General features: G+C 42.1%; 1 protein-coding gene across 6 annotated transcripts in view; it reads right to left on the reverse strand.

Moving 5' to 3' along the window:
• Positions 1-18958, reverse strand: part of STK32B (serine/threonine kinase 32B) — a 417401-nt gene that overhangs the window by 145823 nt on the left and 252620 nt on the right. For all 6 annotated transcript variants that reach the window (XM_064363904.1, XM_012467008.2, XM_064363899.1 and 3 more), the window contains one exon: positions 7033-7206. In XM_064363904.1, the coding sequence (XP_064219974.1) occupies positions 7033-7206 (174 nt within the window). The remainder of the gene's footprint in view (positions 1-7032; positions 7207-18958) is intronic.

The raw sequence follows: 18958 nt of genomic DNA on the forward strand, positions 1-18958 counted from the left end.
AAGTTTCCTGAGGCCTCCCCAGATGCCGAGCAGATGCCAGCGCCATGCTTCCTGTGCAGCCCGCAGAACCATGAGCTAATTAAGCATTTTTTCTTTATACATTACTCAGTCTCACATATTTCTTTATAGCAATGCAAGAACAGCCTAATATAGCAAGTTTATTTCCTGGCTGCCTGGAAGTAAGTTACTGACTAAAGCATTATCAATTAAGATTACATGCCAGGAAGAAAGCAGACAAAGTGGTTTGGGAAAGTATGTGGTGGGGAATAAAGTGAGAAGCTATCTAGATAAAATGTGGTCAGGGACGCTCCATGAAGAAGTGACTATCTGGCCCCTGTGTTGGGTATCTATGAATTAGCTGATGTGACTGTGAATAGGACATAACCTTAATTTTGCTTTTGCATCTGGGGAGGCAACAAGGTGTAGTGGAGAGAGCCTTTGACTCCAAGTCACACTCCAGTTAAAAGCTCCAATTCCACTGCTAACTAGCTGTGTGACCTTGGGTTAGAGGCTTAGCTCCCAGAAATGCCTGCTGCCTCATCCACACCATTGGAACAGTGCCTTCCTCTTGGGTGGATGTGAGGAGTCGATGAGATCCATATGTGCTCATTTGTATGTTAATATATGCAGGAACTCACTCCTGTGAGCATTTTGTAAACAGTTCCGTGCAATTTCAACAATAAGGGAGATGTATGCTCAGTGGTCATCAGCCTGGGATCTGGGGTTTGAATGCCTTGTTTCAAAGCCAGGGTTCCATGACCTGCCAGCTGTGTGTCCTGGGGCAAATCACCCAATCTCTCTGCAAAATAGGAGTCATTATACTAACTAGCTCATTTTATTTGTGTATGTGCATGTATGTGAGTGTGTTTATTATATATGTGGTAGGTGTCTATAAATATTTATATATACTACATATGTATATGCACATTTATATACCCCATGTGCATATATACACATATGCAAACACACGTTTATTATGTATATAGTTTAAAGTAGTGTCAACACATTTTAATAAACTTGATTCATTCATTGTTTAATAAACCTGATTCATTGTCACTGTTGTTATTCATTTAGTTTTGTGTATCCTGGATACCTAGTCCAGGAATCCTGCCTTGGATGAAGATCCATCTTGGGATGCACTTTCAGGGCCATCGGAAAGATCATTTTCAAAGACAAGTTGGACCATGTCACTTCCAAGCATCATCCCATCAATAAATGAGCAAAGCAGGGCCTCTTAGGGTGTGCGCCCTACTACCCTTGACTCTTGCAAAACAGGGTCCACCCACCTGGAGCCTCTCAAGTTTTGGCCCTTCTGCCCAGTGCTTTCTGCATTCCTTTTCTCAGTGCTATTTCCTAATTATCCTACAAATCACAGACCGAGTATGGCAGAGGAAGCCTTCTCTGCCAACTCAGGCCCTGCCCCACTCCCCACTCAGGCTGGCTGGATGTCCCTCCTTGAGTCTCCCACTGGTGCTGTGTGGTGCTCTGTCATGGTCATCATCCTGGGCTGTAATCATTTGTGGGGGTGCCTGTTCCACCCAGAAAGTTGAGTCTCATTCATCATTTTCTTCCCAGGAACTGGTACACAGCCTGGCCCAGATTGACGTTTAAAGAATGAAGGGCCAATTCAAATGCTATGAAAAGTAAGTCTTTTAATTGCTTTAAAACAATTTGTTTTGGACTGAAAGTGGTATTTCCCTGCTTGGGCACTATCAAACTCACTGGGCTATGACCTAAAATACCTTTTATTTCCTAAAAATCTGTAACATCATCCTCAAAGAATGGAGTTTTATCACTCAGAGTGTATAGGAAAGACTGAACATCAGATTTCAAAGCCAGTTCCCCCAGACAGAGGAAATAAGAATGAGGCATCTAGAAGAAGCCAGGCACAGATAAATCCTTATGAACGTTTTCTCATAAAATTTGCATAGTAGCCCAGGAAGAGGGTTTAATCAGGAGCATTTTTCAGATTAGAAAATCCAGGTCCAAAGAGTTGAGCAGAGTTCAGTAGCTCCCCTAAGCCCAACGAGATGGAAGATAAATATCCTTGGCAATCCAACCCAGGCTTGCATTTGTGGGGTAATTCCTCCACTTCCACGTGTGGCTACTTTGAAAGAAGCAACACTCATCTGAGGGTATAAATACGGCATTGAAAGTGTCTGGTACATACCCAGCTGAGGATTCATAAACTCAGCTGTTGAATTAATGCAAAACATTGCGCAGCATTTCCATACATCCTTATACATGGTTGTGTTCAGACACATAATTTCAAATCTACACATACACACACTGAAAGGGGGATTTATGAGCCATATGGAAGAGGTTAAAAAAGACTGACTCAAATCTCTGCCAAGTTTATAATTTTAGACTTGGTAAGGTAATTCAACTGTAGTAGGGTTCTCCAGAAAAACAAAAGAAATAGAAGACAGATATACATATATAACAGATTTATTATGGGAGTCGGCTCATGGGGTTTTGGAGGCAGAGAAGTCCTGTGATCTGCTGTCTGCAAGCTGGAGACCCATGATAGCTGGTGGTGTAATTCGGTTCAAGTATGAAGGCCTAAGAATTGGGAGGCTGCTAGCATAAGTCCTGGTCTAAACCTGAAAGACCAAAAACCTGGAGCAGCAATGACGGAGGACAGGAGAAGATGGATGATTCAGCTCAAGTAGAAAGAGTGAATGGCTCCAATTTTTCATTCTATTCAGGCCTTCAGTGGAATCGTTGATGCCCGCCACACTGGGGAGGGCCATCTGCTTCATGCAGCTCACTTATTCAAATGCTGAGCTCCTTTGGAAGCATCCTCACAGACACAATCAGAAGTAATGTTTTACCAGCTACCTCGGCATCCTTTAGCCCAGTCAAATCGACACAGAAAATTAACCATCACACATTTCGCTTAGAAGACGTTAAAACATTCCCATAATTACTGGATAGCTCCTTTGCCCCAGGGTACATCTGGAATCTAAGAGCAGATGACCTCCACCAGAGGAATATTTGAGAATGACTTCTAACTTTTTCTGAAATCTAGTGAATCTTAACGAAATGGCCCCAGCCAGCCATGCTGTCATGCAATGGTTCCATCTCCTGCTTTGTTCATCCCTGGCTCAGCTCTGGAACACTGGCATTTAGCTTACCAATGTCCACATGACCTAGTGTCTCAGGGAATTTGGACACATGGATCATCTATCTGTTGCACTCTAGTTCATGAATGGCTACAGTAGTTCACGAATGACACATATATAACTGATCTGTAAAGAACTCTTTCAGCACCTTCAAAGAAACCCCATCAAGGAACAGAAGCATGCTCTGCCACGGCGTGACCTGCTTTAGGAAGTACAGCACCACACTTACAGATTCCAGAATCAGAATGCCTGCATTCCTTCAAAGCTGGTGAATGACTGAGTGAATAAACAATTGTGTATTTGAACAACAACTTTACTACTACTATTCTCCTCCTCCTTCATTTTGTTGTGCTTGTTATTGTTATTTGTATCAAAGTTATATGCAAATAGTTTAAAGAGCCAGATAATTTGGCAAGTTTTGTTTCAATACAACAATCCCTGTCACTTTCAGTTACAAACACATTTTGTTAATAGCATTAATCCTATCACTTTCTCCCCCATTTATCCTTCTCTATCCACTCATCTGTTCCAGATCACAGTTTTGGTATCCAACTCCTTATCTCTAAATGATAGACTTCTAGTGACTCCTTCACTTAACTCCAGGCTCTCCCTGGAGACTGGACTTCCTACTAGAGAAGATAAAGATTTAGGAATATTTCTCCAATACCAAGAGACCCAGTCATCCTTCCCATTTCCCCAGTTTCCTGATGGACTATCACTGAGTTTTTGGTTAGATTTTCAGGGTTTAGGTGATACGATTAGGTATTATATACAGAGCCGACCCACTTAGTGAGCTGTACTCTACACAGATGTACTGTGAACATTTTTCTTCCCTAAAATTAATAATGTTATTTTCACTGAGTTTTTTTCCCAAACCTCTCATACCTCAATTTCAGATTCTTTTTTTTTTTAATTGTAATTTAGGTTCTGAGGTACATGTGCCGATCATGAAGGATTGTTGCATAGGTACATACATAGCAAGGTGGTTTGCTGCCTTCATCCCCCTATCACCTATATCTGGTATTTCTCCCCTCATTATCCCTCCCCAACCCCGCTGTCCCTCCCCCAACAACCCCCCACTGACTGCAGTGTGTGATGCTCCCCTCCCTGTGTCCACGTGTTCTAACTGTTTACCAACTAAATGAATCTCCTCTCAAGGCTGGATGTGTCAGGAATTTCACTTTTCCTCAACAACTCTCTTCTAGAGTCTCTGATCCACGCTAATCAAGAACTGGTCATGGTATACATGTGAGGCACAACTGACATCCCTTCAGCAGCATCCTGGAGATTTCCTATGCTTATCTGCTTTGCTGGAGTTCTAGCTTTCTGTATTCCATTTCTTTATCATCTGATTCACTCCTTCATTTTGGAGTCCATCTCATTTTCCTAGTACTTAAGAAAAAGTATATGGGAGTAACACTTTTTGAGACCTGGAACTGGGGAAAATGTATACCCTCACACGTGGTTGAGCAGCACATCTGCACTGCCTTCTAGCATTTAAGAAATGCAAAACTGGCTGAGCGCTGTGGCTCACAACTGTAATCCCAGCACGTTGGGAGGCCAAGGTGGGTGGGTTGCTTGAGTTCGGGAGTTTGAGACCACCTCGGACAACGTGTTGAAAGCCTGTTCTTACAAAAAATACAAAAAAAAAAAAAAAAATGCAAGGATGGTGGTGTGTGCTTGTGGTCCCAGCTATTAGGAGGCAGAGGTGGGAAGATCACTTGAGCCCAGGAAGTTGAGGCTGCAGTGAGCCATGATTATACCAGTGCACTCCAGACTGAGTGACAGCAAAACCCTGTCTCAAGAAACAGAAAACAAACAAAAAAAAGAAATTCAAAACTATTCTGATTCTTCGGTCTCTATGACCTGTGGCTCTTCTCTGGAAGCTTATCAAATCTGACATTTGTTTTGGTATGTGTCTGTTTCTAGCCATTACTCTGCACCCCTGGTGGGCTACCTCAATATGGAAACTCACGTATTTCAGGTCCGGAAGATTGTTCTTTAATTATTTCATTGATGATTTCTCCCTTATGTTTTCTCTTTATTCTTTCTAGTGTTGAAATCTGAAGACGGGTTCTTTAACTTTCTTATGTTTTCTCTCATATTTTCTTTTTGTCTTTTTACTCTACTTTATAGAAAAGTATAACGGCTTTATCTTCCAACACATCTTCTGTGTTCTTTAAATTTCTGCTTTCACACTTTGATTCATAAGAGCTCTGCTGTTTGTTCCCTGAATTTTAAAAAATGTTATTTCTTTTTTCGCACATGCAAAATTCTGCTTTTATCCTCTGAAAATACTGATCATAGTTATTTTGATGTTTCCAGAGTTGCTGTTTAGTCTAAGCTTTATTTTTATTTTCATTTTATTGTTTAGATCTTGATATTCAAGTTAGAAAATTTTCCTGGATGTCTGATAATCCTATGTTGTCATTAACTTAATTGGGAGCTGATAATGTGACCTACACTCTAAGGTGCCTGGAAAACCTCTGATGGGACAATCTCTTTCCTCCTGGCTCAGTCACATTCCCATTGAGATCACTCGAGTTCTCTGTGTAGAGGATGAAGGCATAAAGTTACCATTCTCTGATGCCAGTTAGGGTGGGAGGGTGTCATTTCGGCATCTAATAAGTATATGTTCATATAATCTTGCCATTTTTAGTACAGTATCCCAACCCAGGCAGGCTTGATGTCCTTCAGCCCAGACACTCTCCATTTTACCCTCATTAGGGGACTAACCTTTAGTTTTCCTTTTGGGTAAGGAAGAGGGCAACCACCTGGTTCTGCAGAGTTCAGAAAGAGGTCTGTGTTTCTTAATAGTACGTAAGAAGTTTTTGGCAATTCACCTTATTATAGCCTCTTTTCACCAACTGCCCCCATTCCATAGATACCAGGTGCTGCCAATTCCTGAGCATTTGGGGGGTTCTTTAGCATCTATTAGTTCTTGACTCTCCCCAGTAGCAAATTTAAATTCAGTTTCTGGTATCCTAAGTCATTGATCACTCTACATCTTTCTTTCCAGCTTCCCCCACTGTTTTTACTGTAGTCCCCTTTCAGTTTTCCCTATCTTCATAATTTTATCACATTTCAAATAGTCCTTACTGTCATCTAATGGAGTTTAAGAAGGGAATAATGTAGACGTATGTGCTTAATCTGTCATCTTTACCTAGAAGTTCAAGTCCTCATCTTTTCCAAATCTTCCAAAATTAGTCAAATTACAAGGCGATCAGCCAAGCACCATGCAAGACCATGGGTAAACCAATTTGGAGCCCCTCACACCAGCTGCCTCCTCTGGGGTCAGTGAGAAGAGTTATAAATGATACCATCACTTTCCAGAGCCTCTCATTGAGCTCCAGCTTCTGCAGACAAAGTCACTTTTCTCACCTGTGTAGGACATGGCACAGGTGTGCACAGCAGGGAGAAGCAAGGTCCCTGAGGAGGCCGCAGAAACTCAGAGCTTTTATGCAAAATCCCAGGGCCAGCACTGAGGCTTCCCAAGAGAAAGAGATCGTCTGCAATGCATGGCACTGATTTCAAAGTATGGAAAAAAAGAGTAGAATCCTTCACACTCTCAACTCACTAGTATAATAATTCCACTGTATTCCTTCTGACTTGAGACAAGAAGGACAGAATGTTCCAGCTTCCCCAGGCATACAGGAGCACAGAAGCTAAGACCAGCCACCAGCCATGTCTCTAAGCAGTAGTGTACGGGTACAGGATGGGAGGTCTAGGTGCCTCTTGTAGAGAACGTAAAAGAAATAGGAAGAAAAGTGTTCTGCTTTTCTCCCCCATGTACTACCTCTTCTAAACCATGTCAGGGACAAAATTCTCTCCCCACTACTGCAGACTGCTCTGGACACTGTAGCCCATGATGCCCCTATCCCAGGCATCCTGCCAGCAGTCCCGTTACCTGTGGATGATGTGGTACCTCTGAAGATACTCCAGGGCCAGTGCCAGCTCACAGATGTAGAGTTTCACAGTCCCCTCAGTGAAATGCACATTCTGCTGCAGATGGTAGCGCAGGTCTCCCCCCAGGAGCAGGTCCACTACCATGAACATGTCCTCCTCGTCCTGGAAGGAGTACCTAGGAGCACAGAGGGACAGAGAAGGTTAGGGGTGGAGGCACCTTCAGCATCCTCAAGACCGATGCCCCCATTTTACAGAAGAGCAAACTGAGGCTCAGAGAGAGGCACTGAGTCACTTGAGTCGTGGTGCTATGGGAGTGAAGGGGCAGGGGCAAAGGCTTTCAGTCCTCAGGCTGCCTCCACACTTGTTGGAGTGTCCTCATTTCTTACATAGCAAAGGCAAGCAGGAGTACCCAGCATTAGTTCCCAGGCTCTGGCAGACAGATGACACTTTAACTACTGGACTCCAGCATGTTTCTTCATCTGTTTTTAGCAGGTGCTTTAATTAGATGGTGTCAGTGTTTGCAGAGGTTAGTCTCCAAAGACACACTTTCCTCCCAAATGCTCCCTCCATTCCCTGCACATACATGCTACTCTCCACGTGCAGCTTCTTTCTGCAACTCTTGAATGTAGTGGTGTTCTGGGACATCCAAGTCTAGGCCTTAAGGGAACTGGCAGTTTCTAATTCTTGCCTCTTGGAACCAGCCAGATCCCAAGCCACATGGAGAGGCCATGAGAAGGAAAACCAAAGCCCCAGCTGAGTTCCCAGCGACAGTCAGCACCACTGCCAGCCATGCGAGTGAGCTACCTTGAGCATTTTGATATTCCACTGCAGCCCCAGATATCACATGGAGCAGAAGAACGGCCCAGCTGAGCCCAGTTCCCCACAGAACATGAGGTGATAAAATGGTAGTGTTTTTACACCATTAAGTTTTAGGGTGGTATTTTGTTTTGTTTTTGAAACAGTAGAAAATTGATACAGCACTGAATTCATTTAAAACATGCATTTGGGCTTTCTAAGGACTGAAGAGCCAACATATAGAATCTGAGACTGTTGTTAAACAACTGTAGAATAACATCACATCACAAAATGTTATCAAGTTCCTTGTAGATTCATGAAGTATAATAATGGAATCATGTAATATAATCAGGGAACTGCAGAAGGTAATCATGGCAGCTTAGACCTGTGTGTTAGATCCTCAGATATTAGACGGAATCAGCCAGGTCCTTCCCCTCACTTAACAGAACAGGAAACTGCGGCCAGAGGGAAGAAGGGATTTGGTGAGTCAGTTAAGTGCGGGGACAAGAACCCAAATCCCCTAACTCTCACTTGCTGCAGTGCCCTGATAACCATATACTGTTGGGACGTTGCTGTAATGTACCCACATTGTGTTCCAGTATCCTGAGTGTGCAGCCCAGGGGAGGGAGCCGGATGCATGATTTGGTCTCAGGACAGGCAACAGAACCACATGCTTATAGGATGGGGAATTCCAGGGTTGGAAGGACCTCAAATCCCCTCCAGCTCCTATTACAGAGATTGGGGTGCAGGTGAGAGGAGATGGCTAGACAGAAGTTGTATCCTTTTTGTGTATCTTACCCATTGTTTATAATTGTTCAGAATTAAGGCAAGGAAAGAGGCTGTTTATTGTGTCCCCAGATCGTGAATTTACCAGATGCTTATGGAGCACCTACTGTGTGACAGGCATCAGGCCGTGTGCTGGGGACACTGGGACAAAGAAGCTGTCCTCACCCTGGAGAAGTGTCCAGTGAGGTGGGAAGGGCCAGGCTGACAGTCACTGACAGTGCAGGAGCAGGCATTCTGGGAGTCTTTCCAGGGTGCAGGGGAGTGTGGGAAGAGAGGAAGCCAGTGCTCCAGCAGTTGAAGGTGGGTGGGAGGAATTGAGAAAGTCTTTGCCCATGAGGGGTTTACTGGGTCAGAAACACACAGGCTGTGTGACTCAGACGGAGATAGGGACAGCATGACCCATGGCAGGGGCTGGATCATGGCCCAGTACCCACAACCTGCACAAACAGTGGCTAACTTTGGGAGTTGCCGTGGTAACATGGATGGGCAGGAGTGGAGTAAGATACAGTCCCTGCTCTTCATGGAATTAGAGACAGGAACAGACCTCATGGGATGGAATGAAGCTCCTCCTATCAAAGACTCACAGGAAGTGCTGCGAGGGTGGAGGGGCAGGGCTGAAGCTGCCATCTATCTCCCAGGCTGTTCTGTGCTGAGAGGACCTTCTGCCTTTCTAGGCAGAGGCACCTGGAGTACTCAGGGGCAGCCCAAAGCCTCACTGCTGCCCAGATGTTCCCAATATTCCTGTAACAGTTTGAAGGCACTATTTCTAGAAGTTTCAGTGAGAATATTTTTATTTGATCAGAGAGCTTTTTTTATTATTGATATTATTAATTATTATTCTCACTCTTCTCTGTCTCCCAGGCTGGAGTGCAGTGGCAGGATCACGGCTTACTGCAGCCTTGAATTCCTGGGGTCAGGCCATCTTCCTACCTTGGCTTCCTTCCCAGTAGCTGGGATCACAGGCACACACCATCACTATTTTTTTTTAGGCAATCATACTCTGCCACCTAGGCTGAAGTGCAATGGTGTAATCTTAGGTCACTGCAAATTCCACCTCCCAGGTTCAAGCAATTCTTGTGCCTCGGCCTTCTGAGTAGCTGGGACTACAGGTGCATGCCACCATGCCTATTAAAATTTTTTTTTTTTTTGTATTTTTAGTAGGAATGGGGTTTTGCCATGTTGGCCAGGCTGGTCTTAAACTCCTAGCCTCAAGTGATCTGCCTACCTTGGCCTCTTAAAGTGCTAGGATTACAGGCATGAGTCACTGTGCCCAGCCAAACCACAGTTCTTAGCTAAATTTTTTATATTTTGTAGAGATGGGGTCTTGCTATGTTGCCAAGGCTCAAGCAATCCTCCTGCCTTGGTCTCCCAAAGTTCTGGGATTACAGACATGAACTATCACACCCAGCTTATTTTTAAAATTATGTTAAATTATATTTTTATTATATTTTATTTTATTATGAAAGAATTTTAAAAACAGAAAACTATTCTCTAATTTCTGTTCTGTTCCATTGATTTATTTGCCTGTCACTGGGCCAACATCCTTCTTCACTCAACAAACACTACCATTCACTCAACAGACACTGTTCCCCAGGGAGGGAATGGATGCAGCAGGACAGGCCCTTCCTTCATGGGGCTTAGATGCTCATGGAGGAAATAGACGATCACCCAGGTGAGGGATAAGTTCAGAGGTGACAAGTGCTATGGAGAAATAAAGTGAAGCCATGAGAAGGGGACTGGCCGGAGAGAGTGGGGCTCTTTTAGGAAGGACCGGGGAGGCCCTAAGAGCAGAGGCCACTTGAGCTGAGCCAGCCATTTGAAGACAGGGATGGGGCAGGCAGTGTGGAGAGAACATTCTAGGCAGAAGAACAGCAAGTGCAAAGGCTCTAAGACAGAAAAAAGCCAGAAGGGTTTGGTGGGAGAGAGCCAGCATGGCCAGAGCAGAGTTTGAGATAAGCAAAGCTGAGATGGTGCCTCACAGCTGAAGGAGTTACCTGGATTCAACTTCCAGAGGAATGTGAAGTCATCCATGGGTTTCGGCTAGGGAGTGACCTGGCTGGCTTCCTCTTACAAAGATGTCTTTGGATATAAGGGAGAGAATGGATATGAGAAGGATACAGGAAGCAAAGCCAGCAGGATTCCCTATATGTGGGTGGGGGAGGTACCATGACATCCCTTGGTGCTGTGTGTCTGGGACCCTGCAAGGCTCTTGGGGACAGGCCCCCCATCCCCTCATTTCCATGTCTTAGCCAGAGCCCTTCCAGGGGTAGTGACCTGGACCAGGACCAGGGGTAGTGGCCTGGACCTCCCAGGGGTAGTGACCTGGACCCTCCTCTTTCAGTCTCACTTTAGGACTGGGGTGGCTGCCTGCTTAGGCAGGACAGAGGTGGGCTGGGAGGCTTGGTGGGTGGTCCAGGACCCTCTGGAGGGCACCAGCTGAACAATATTTTTTATTTTTGAGATGAAGTCTTGTTTTGTTGCTCAGGCTGGAGTGCAATGCCATAGTCTCAGCTCACTGCAACCTCCACCCCTCCTCCACCGGGGTTCAAGCAATTCTCCTGAGTGTCTGGAGAATCAAGATTCTCAGGAATTCAAGCCTCCTGAGTGTCTGGGATTACAAGTACCCACCACTGCACCTGGCTAATTTTTGTATTTTTAGTACAGACAGGGTCTCACCATGTTGGCCAGGCTGGTCTCAAACTCCTGACCTCAAGTGATCCACTCACCTCCACCTTCCAAAGTCCTGGGATTACAGGTGTGAGCCACTGTGCCCAGCCACCAGCTGGACTTTAGATCTGTTTCAGGGCCAATATAACCTCATTCATGCTCCTCCCCCTCAACAAAGACAGAAGCACATGAAGTGACACAGCTTCGCTGGGAAGCACAGGACTACCTTGCTTTACTGCACTTCACTTTCTTACAAATGGAAGGTTTGTGGCAACCCTGCCTCCAGCAAGTCTATCAGTGTTAATTTTCCAATAGCACGTGCTCAATTTGTGTTTCTGGGTCACATTTTGGTAACTCTTACAATATTTCAAACATTATTATATCTGCTACAGTTATCTATGATCAATGGTCTTTGATGTTACTATTACAATTGTTTGGAAGCACCGCGAATAGCACCCATATAGCACCCAAAGCTTCATGCATAAATGTTGTATATGTTCTCTTGCTCCACTGACCAGTAGTTTCCCATTTCTAACTTTATCCTTGGGTCTTTCTATTCCCTGATGCATCACAATATTGAAATTAGCCAATTAATAACTCTACAGAGGCCTCTAAGTGTTCAAGTGCATGGAAGAATTGTACATCTCTCACTTTACATCAAAGACTAGACATGGTTAAGCCTAATGAGAAAGACATGTCAAAAACCAAGATAGGCTGAAAGCTAGACTCCTATACCAAAAAGTTAGCCAACTTATACATGCAAAGGAAAAGTTCTTGAAGGAAATAAAAATGCCTTCTCCAATGTAGACAAGCATGACATGAAAGCCAAACAGCCTTATTGCTGATATGGAGGAAATTTTAGTGGTCTAGATAGAAGATCAAATCAGCCACAACATTCCATTAAGTCAAAACCTAATCCAGAGCAAGGCCTTAACTCATTTCAATTCTATGAAGGCTGAGAGAGGTGAGGGAGTTGCAGAAAAACAGCTGGAGTCTATCAGAGATTGATACCCATCAGGCTCACAGTGGATCTCTTGGCAGAAACCCTACAAGCCAGAAGAGAGTGGGGGCCAATATTCAACATACTTAAAGAAAAGAACGTTCAACCCAGAATTTCATATCCAGTCAAACTAAGCGTCCTAAGTGAGGGAGAAATAAAATCCATTACAGACAAGCAGTTGCTGAGAGATTTCATCACCACCAGGCCTGCCTTACAAGAGCTCCTGAAGGAGGCACTAAACATGGAAAGGAACAACCAGTACCAGCCACTACAAAAACATACCAAATGGTAAAGACCATTGACACAATGAAGAAACTGTGTCAACTAATGGGCAAAACAACCAGATAGTTTCAAAATGGCAGGATCAAATTCACACATAATAGTATTAACCTTAAATGTAAAAGGGATAAATGCCCTAGTCAAAAGACACAGACTGGCAAACTGGATAAAAAGTCAAGACCAATTAGTGTGCTGTATTCAGGAGACCCATCTCACGTGCAAAGATACATATAGACTCAAAATAAGGAGATGGATGAAGATTTACCAAGCAAATGGAGAGCAAGAAAAAGCAGGGATTGCAATCCTAGTCTCTGATAAAACGGACTTTAAACCAACAAAGATCAAAAGAGACAAAAAAAAGGGCATTACATAATGATAAAGGGATCAATGCAACAAGAAGAACTAACTATCCTAAATATATATGCACCCAATACAGGAGCACCCAGATTCTTAAAGCAAGTTCTTAATGACCTACAAAGACACTTAGACTCTCACAAAATAATAGTGGGAGATTTTAACACTCCACTGTCAATATTAGACAGATCGATGAGACAGAAAGTTAACAAGGATATCCAGGACTTGAAGTCAGATCTGGACCAAGCGGATCTAATAGACATCTACAAAACTCTCCATGCCAAATCCACAGAATATACATTTTCTCAGCACCACATCACAGTTACTCTAATATTGACCATATAATAGGATGTAAATCACTCCTCAGCAAATGCAGAAGAATGGAAATCATAACAACCAGTCTCTCAGACCACAGTGCAATCAAATTAGAACTCAGGATTAAGAAACTCACTCAAAATCACAAAGCTTCATGGAAACTGAACAAACTGCTCCTGGATGACTACTGGATAAATAATGATATGAAGGCAGAAATAAAGATGTTCTTCGAAAACAATGAGAACGAAGACACGATGTGTCCGAATCTCTGGGACACATTTAAAGCAGCGTCTAGAAGGAAATTTATAATACTAAATGCCCACATGAGAAGTGAGGAAAGATCTAAAATGGACACCCTGTCATCACAATGAAAAGAACTAGAGGAGCAAGATCAAACAAATTCAAAAGCTAGCAGAAGACAAGAAATAACTAAAATCAGAGCAGAACTGAAGGAGATAGAAACACAAAAAACCCTTCAAAAATCAATACAGCCAGGAGCTGGTTTTTTGAAAAGATCAACAAAATAGATAGACTGCTAGCCAGACTAATAAAAAATAAAATAGAGAAGAATCGAATAGATGCAAAAAAAAATGATAAAGGGGTATCACCAGTGATTCCACAGAAATAAAAACTACCATCAGAGATTATTACAAACAACTCTATGCACACAAACCAGTAAATCTAGAAGAAATGAATAAATTCCTGGACACTTACACCCTCCCAATATTAAACCAGGAAGAAGTTGAATCCCTGAATAGATCAATAACAAGGTCTGAAGTTGAGGCAGCAATTAATAGCCTACAAATGAAAAAAAGTCCAGGTCCAGACAGGTTCACAGCTGAATTCTACCAGACATACAAAGAGAAGCTGGTACCACTCCTTCTGAAACTATTCCAAACAATACAAAAAGAGGGAATCCTCCCTAACTCATTTTATGAGACCAACATCATCCTGATACCAAAACCTGGCAAAGATACACCTAAAAAAGAAAATTTCAGGCCAATATCTATGATGAACATCAATGCAAAACTCTTTAATAAAATACTGGCAAACCAAATGCAACAGCACATCAAAAAGCTTATCCATCATGATCAAGTAGGCTTCATCCCTGGGATGCAAGTCTGGTTCAATGTACGCAAATCTATAAACACAATCCATCACATAAACAGAACCAAAGACAAAAATCACATGATTATCTCAATATATGCAGAGAAGGCCTTTGACAAAATTCAACAGCCCTTTATGCTAGAAACTCTCAATAAACCAGGTATCGATGGAACCGATCTCAAAATAATAAAAGCTATTTACGACAAACCCACAGCCAAAATAATAACTGAATGGGCAAAACTGGAAGCATTCCCTTTGAAAACTGGCACTAGACAAGGGTGCCCTCTCTCACCACTCCTTTTCAACATAGTATTGGAAGTTCTAGCCAGAGCAATCAGGCAAGAAAAAGAAATAAAGGGTATTCAATTAGGAAAAGAGGAAGTCAAGTTGTCTCTATTTGCCGATGACATGATTGTATATCTAGAAGATCCCATTGTCTCAGCCCAAAATTTTCTGAAACTGATAAGCAACTTCAGCAAAGTCTCAGGATAAAAAATCAATGTGCAAAAATCACAAGCATTCCTATACACCAATAACAGACAAACAGAGAGCCAAATCATGAGTGAACTCCCATTCACAATTGCTATAAAGAGAATAAAATACCTAGGAATACAACTAACAAAGGATGTGAAGTACCTCTTCAAGGAGAACTACAAACCACAGCTCAAGGAAATAAGAGAGGACACAAACAGATGGAAAAACATTCCATGCTCATTGTTAGGAAGAATCAATGTCATGAAAATGGCCATACTGCCCAAAACAATTTATAGATTCAACACTATCACCATCAAGCTACTATTGACCTTCTTCACAGAACTGGAAAAAAACATGTTAAATTTCATATGGAATCAATAAAGAGCTCACACAGCCAAGACAATCCTAAACAAAAAGAACAAGGCTGGAGGCATCACGCTACTTGACTTCAAACTATACTACAAGGCTACAGTAATCAAAACAGCATGGTACTAGTACCAAAACAGAAATATAGACCAATGGAACAGAACAGAGGCCTCGGAAGTAACACCACACATCTACAACCTCTGATCTTTGACAAACCTGTCAAAAACAAGCAATGGGGAAAGGATTCCCTGTTTAATAAATGGTGCTGGGAAAACTGGCTAGCCATGTGCAGAAAGCAGAAACTGGACCCATTCCTTACATCTTATACAAAAATTAACTCCAGATGGATTAAAGATTTAAACATAAGACCTAACACCATAAAAAGCCTAGAAGAAAACCTAGGCAATACCATTCAGGACATAGGCATAGGCAAGGACTTCATGACTAAAATCCCAAAAGCAATGGCAACAAAAGCCAAAATAGACAAATTGGATCTAGTTAAACTTATGAGTTTCTGCACAGCAAAAGAAACAATCATAATGGGAAAATATTTTCACAAGCTACTCATCTGACAAAGAACTAATATCCAGATCTACAAAGAACTAAAAACAAATTTACAAGAAAAAAACAACCCCATCAAAAAATGGGCAAAGGATATGAACAGACACTTTTTTAAAAAAGACATTTATGCAGCCAACAAACATAAAAATGCTCATCATCAACTGGTAATTAGAGAAATGCAAATCAAAACCACATTGAGATGCCATCTCACGACAGTTAGAATGACGATCATTAAAAAATCTGAAGACAACAGATGCTGGAGAGGATGTGGAGGAATAGGATTGCTTTTACACTGTTGATTGGAGTGTAAATTAGTTTAACCACTGTAGAAGAGAGTATAGTGATTCCTCAAGGATCTAGAAATAGAAATACCATTTGACCCAGCAATCCCATTACTGGGTATATACCCAAAGGATTATAAATTGTTCTATTATAAAGACACATGCACATGTATGTTCATTGTGGCACTATTTACAATAGCAAAGACTTGGAACCAACCCAAATGCCCATCAGTGACAGACTGAACAAGGAAAATGTGGCACATACACACCATGGAATACTATGCAGCCATAAAAAATGATGAGTTTGTGTCCTTTGCAGGGACATGGATGAATCTGAAAACCACCATCCTCAGCAAACTGACACAAGAACAGAAAATCAAACAGTGCATGTTTTCACTCATAGGCAGATGCTGAACAATGAGAACACATGGACACAGGGAGGGGAACATCACACACTGGAATCTGTTGGCGGGTGGGGGACTGGGGAAGGATAGCAGGGGGTGGGGCGAGTGGGAAGGCATAACATTAGGAGAAATATCTAATGTAGGTGAAGGGGTGATGGAGGCAGCAAACCACCATGGCATGTGTATATCTACGTTAACAGTCTTGCGAGATCTGCACATGTACCCCAGAACTTAAAGTATAATTAAAAAAAGAAAAGAAGCCATCTCCAAACATAAAAGCACAAGGTGAAACAGCAAGTGTTGATGGAGAAGCTGCAGCATGTTACCCAGAAGGTCTAGCTCAGATCATTGTTGAAGGTGAATACACCAAACAGGATATTTTCAAAGTAGAAAAAATAACAAATAGCTTTATATTAGGAGTATATGCCATTTAGGACTTTAATAGCTGGAGAGAAGAAGTCATTGCCTGGCTTCAAAGGTTCAAAGGACAGGCTCTCTGGTTAACGGCAAATGCAGCTGGTCACTTTAAGTTGAAGTCAATGCTCATATTTACCATTCTGAAAATACCAGGGCTCTTAAGAATTACGCTAAACCTATTCTACCTGTGCTCTATAAGTGGAACAAAAAAAAAACCCAGATGACAGCACACCAGTTTACAGCATGTTTTACCAAATAATTTAAGCCCAATGTTGAGACCTACTTCTCACACACACACAAAAAGACTCCTTTCAAAATATTACCATTTTTAGTACATCTCAGATGGAGATGTACAAGATTAATGTTATTTTCATGATAAAACAACATCCATCCTGCAGCTAATGGATAAAGGAGTAATTTTGACCTTTGGGACTTATTATTTAAGAAATACATTTTATAAGACTATAACTGCCATAGATAGTGATTCCTTCAATAGACCTGGGCAAAGTAAACTGAAATGTCATTAAGAACATTCGTGATTCATGGGAAAAGGTCAAAGTACTAACATTAACAGGAGTTTGGAAGAAGTGGATTCTAACCTTCATGGATGACTTTTTAAGTGGTTCAAGACTTCAGTGGAGGAAGGAACTGCTGATGTGGTAAAAATAGCAAAAGAACTAGAGTCAGGAGTGGAACCTGAAAAATGTGACTGAATTCTTGCCATCTCATGGTAAAATATTGAGATAAGAAGTTGCTTCTCCTATGGATAAGCAAAGAAAATAGCTTCTTGAGATGGAATCTGCTCCTGGTGAAGGTTCTGTGCACATTGTTAAAGTGGCACAAGGGGTTTACACTATTACATAAGCTTAGTTGATAAAGCAGCTGTAGGATTTGAGAGGATTTGACTCCACTTTTGAAAGAAGTTCTACTGTGGGCAAATGCTATCAAACAGCGCCACATACTATAGAGCAATCTTTCATGAAATGAAGAGTCCAACATTTTGGCAAGCTTCGTTGTTGTCTTATTTAAAAAGAAATTCCACAGTCACTCCAACCTTCAGCAACCACCACCCTGATCAGTAAGCAGCCATCAACATTGAGTCAAGACCCTCCACCTGCACAAAGACTGCGATTTGTTGAAGCAAAGCTCAGATGAGTGTAAGCATTGTAGCAATCACGTATTTTTAAATGAAGGTATGTACACTTTTTAGATATAATGCTATTGCACACGGAATAGAGTACAGTATAGTATAAACACAACCTTCACAGGCACTCAGAAACAAAAAAATGTCAAGAAGACCTGTCTGGAGAGAAAACCTGCAGAGAGGCAAGCAGGGCTGGGAGCTAAAAGCAGAAAGAAGCACTGCTGGAGGTACTGGCTCCTACCTGGTCAGAAGAAATACCCATCCCTGAACTTCATATTTACGTGGGCAATGGCTGTTTTTTATTTTAAATTAAGCTACTTTACATTGAGTTTCTGTGACTTGGAACTGAGTTACCCTGATGCAACTTTTCATGTATTTGACACTGCATAGAAGAATACAGATGCCCCAAAAGAGACCACAAGAATCAAATATAATATGCCTCCTACAGATGCACAATTTGCATTCTAATAGTTGATGGACTATTGAAACCTTACATTAATAACCAGTGAGTTTTGTACTCTCCATTCACAGCTAAACTGTCAAAGGGTATCTCATTCAGTATTCCATCAGAACTCTTTAGAGGAGCAACATGAATTTTCAGAGGGAAACTTGCATACTGGAATGAATTCTAAAGAGGAAAACCAAAATACAAAGAGAACAATAATTTAAGCAACAATTCAGGTTGTGGCTCTTTCTTGCTGCAGATCCACATTCTGCCCCAGGCCACAGACCCTACATTCCCAAGGAGACTCAATATTATTAACTGGGGAACAGAAAATGACCTTTGCTTTCTCTCTCTAGTTTTGCACTATTCCACAGGTTTGTGACATTGTTCCTTTTGCTTCTTCTTGTATTAGAATTACAATTATGTTCTCACAATAGTGCTGAACATTGTCATGGAAATGATGGAGATCACAAATAAGAAAGGTAGGCTCTATCACAGTAACTCTGACCTATGGAGAAATCTGGATGATTAG

This window comes from Aotus nancymaae, unplaced genomic scaffold, assembly GCF_030222135.1.
Source record: "Aotus nancymaae isolate 86718 unplaced genomic scaffold, 86718_ANA_hifiasm-v0.15.2.pri h1tg000006l, whole genome shotgun sequence".
Taxonomy (NCBI): Eukaryota; Metazoa; Chordata; class Mammalia; order Primates; family Aotidae; genus Aotus; species Aotus nancymaae.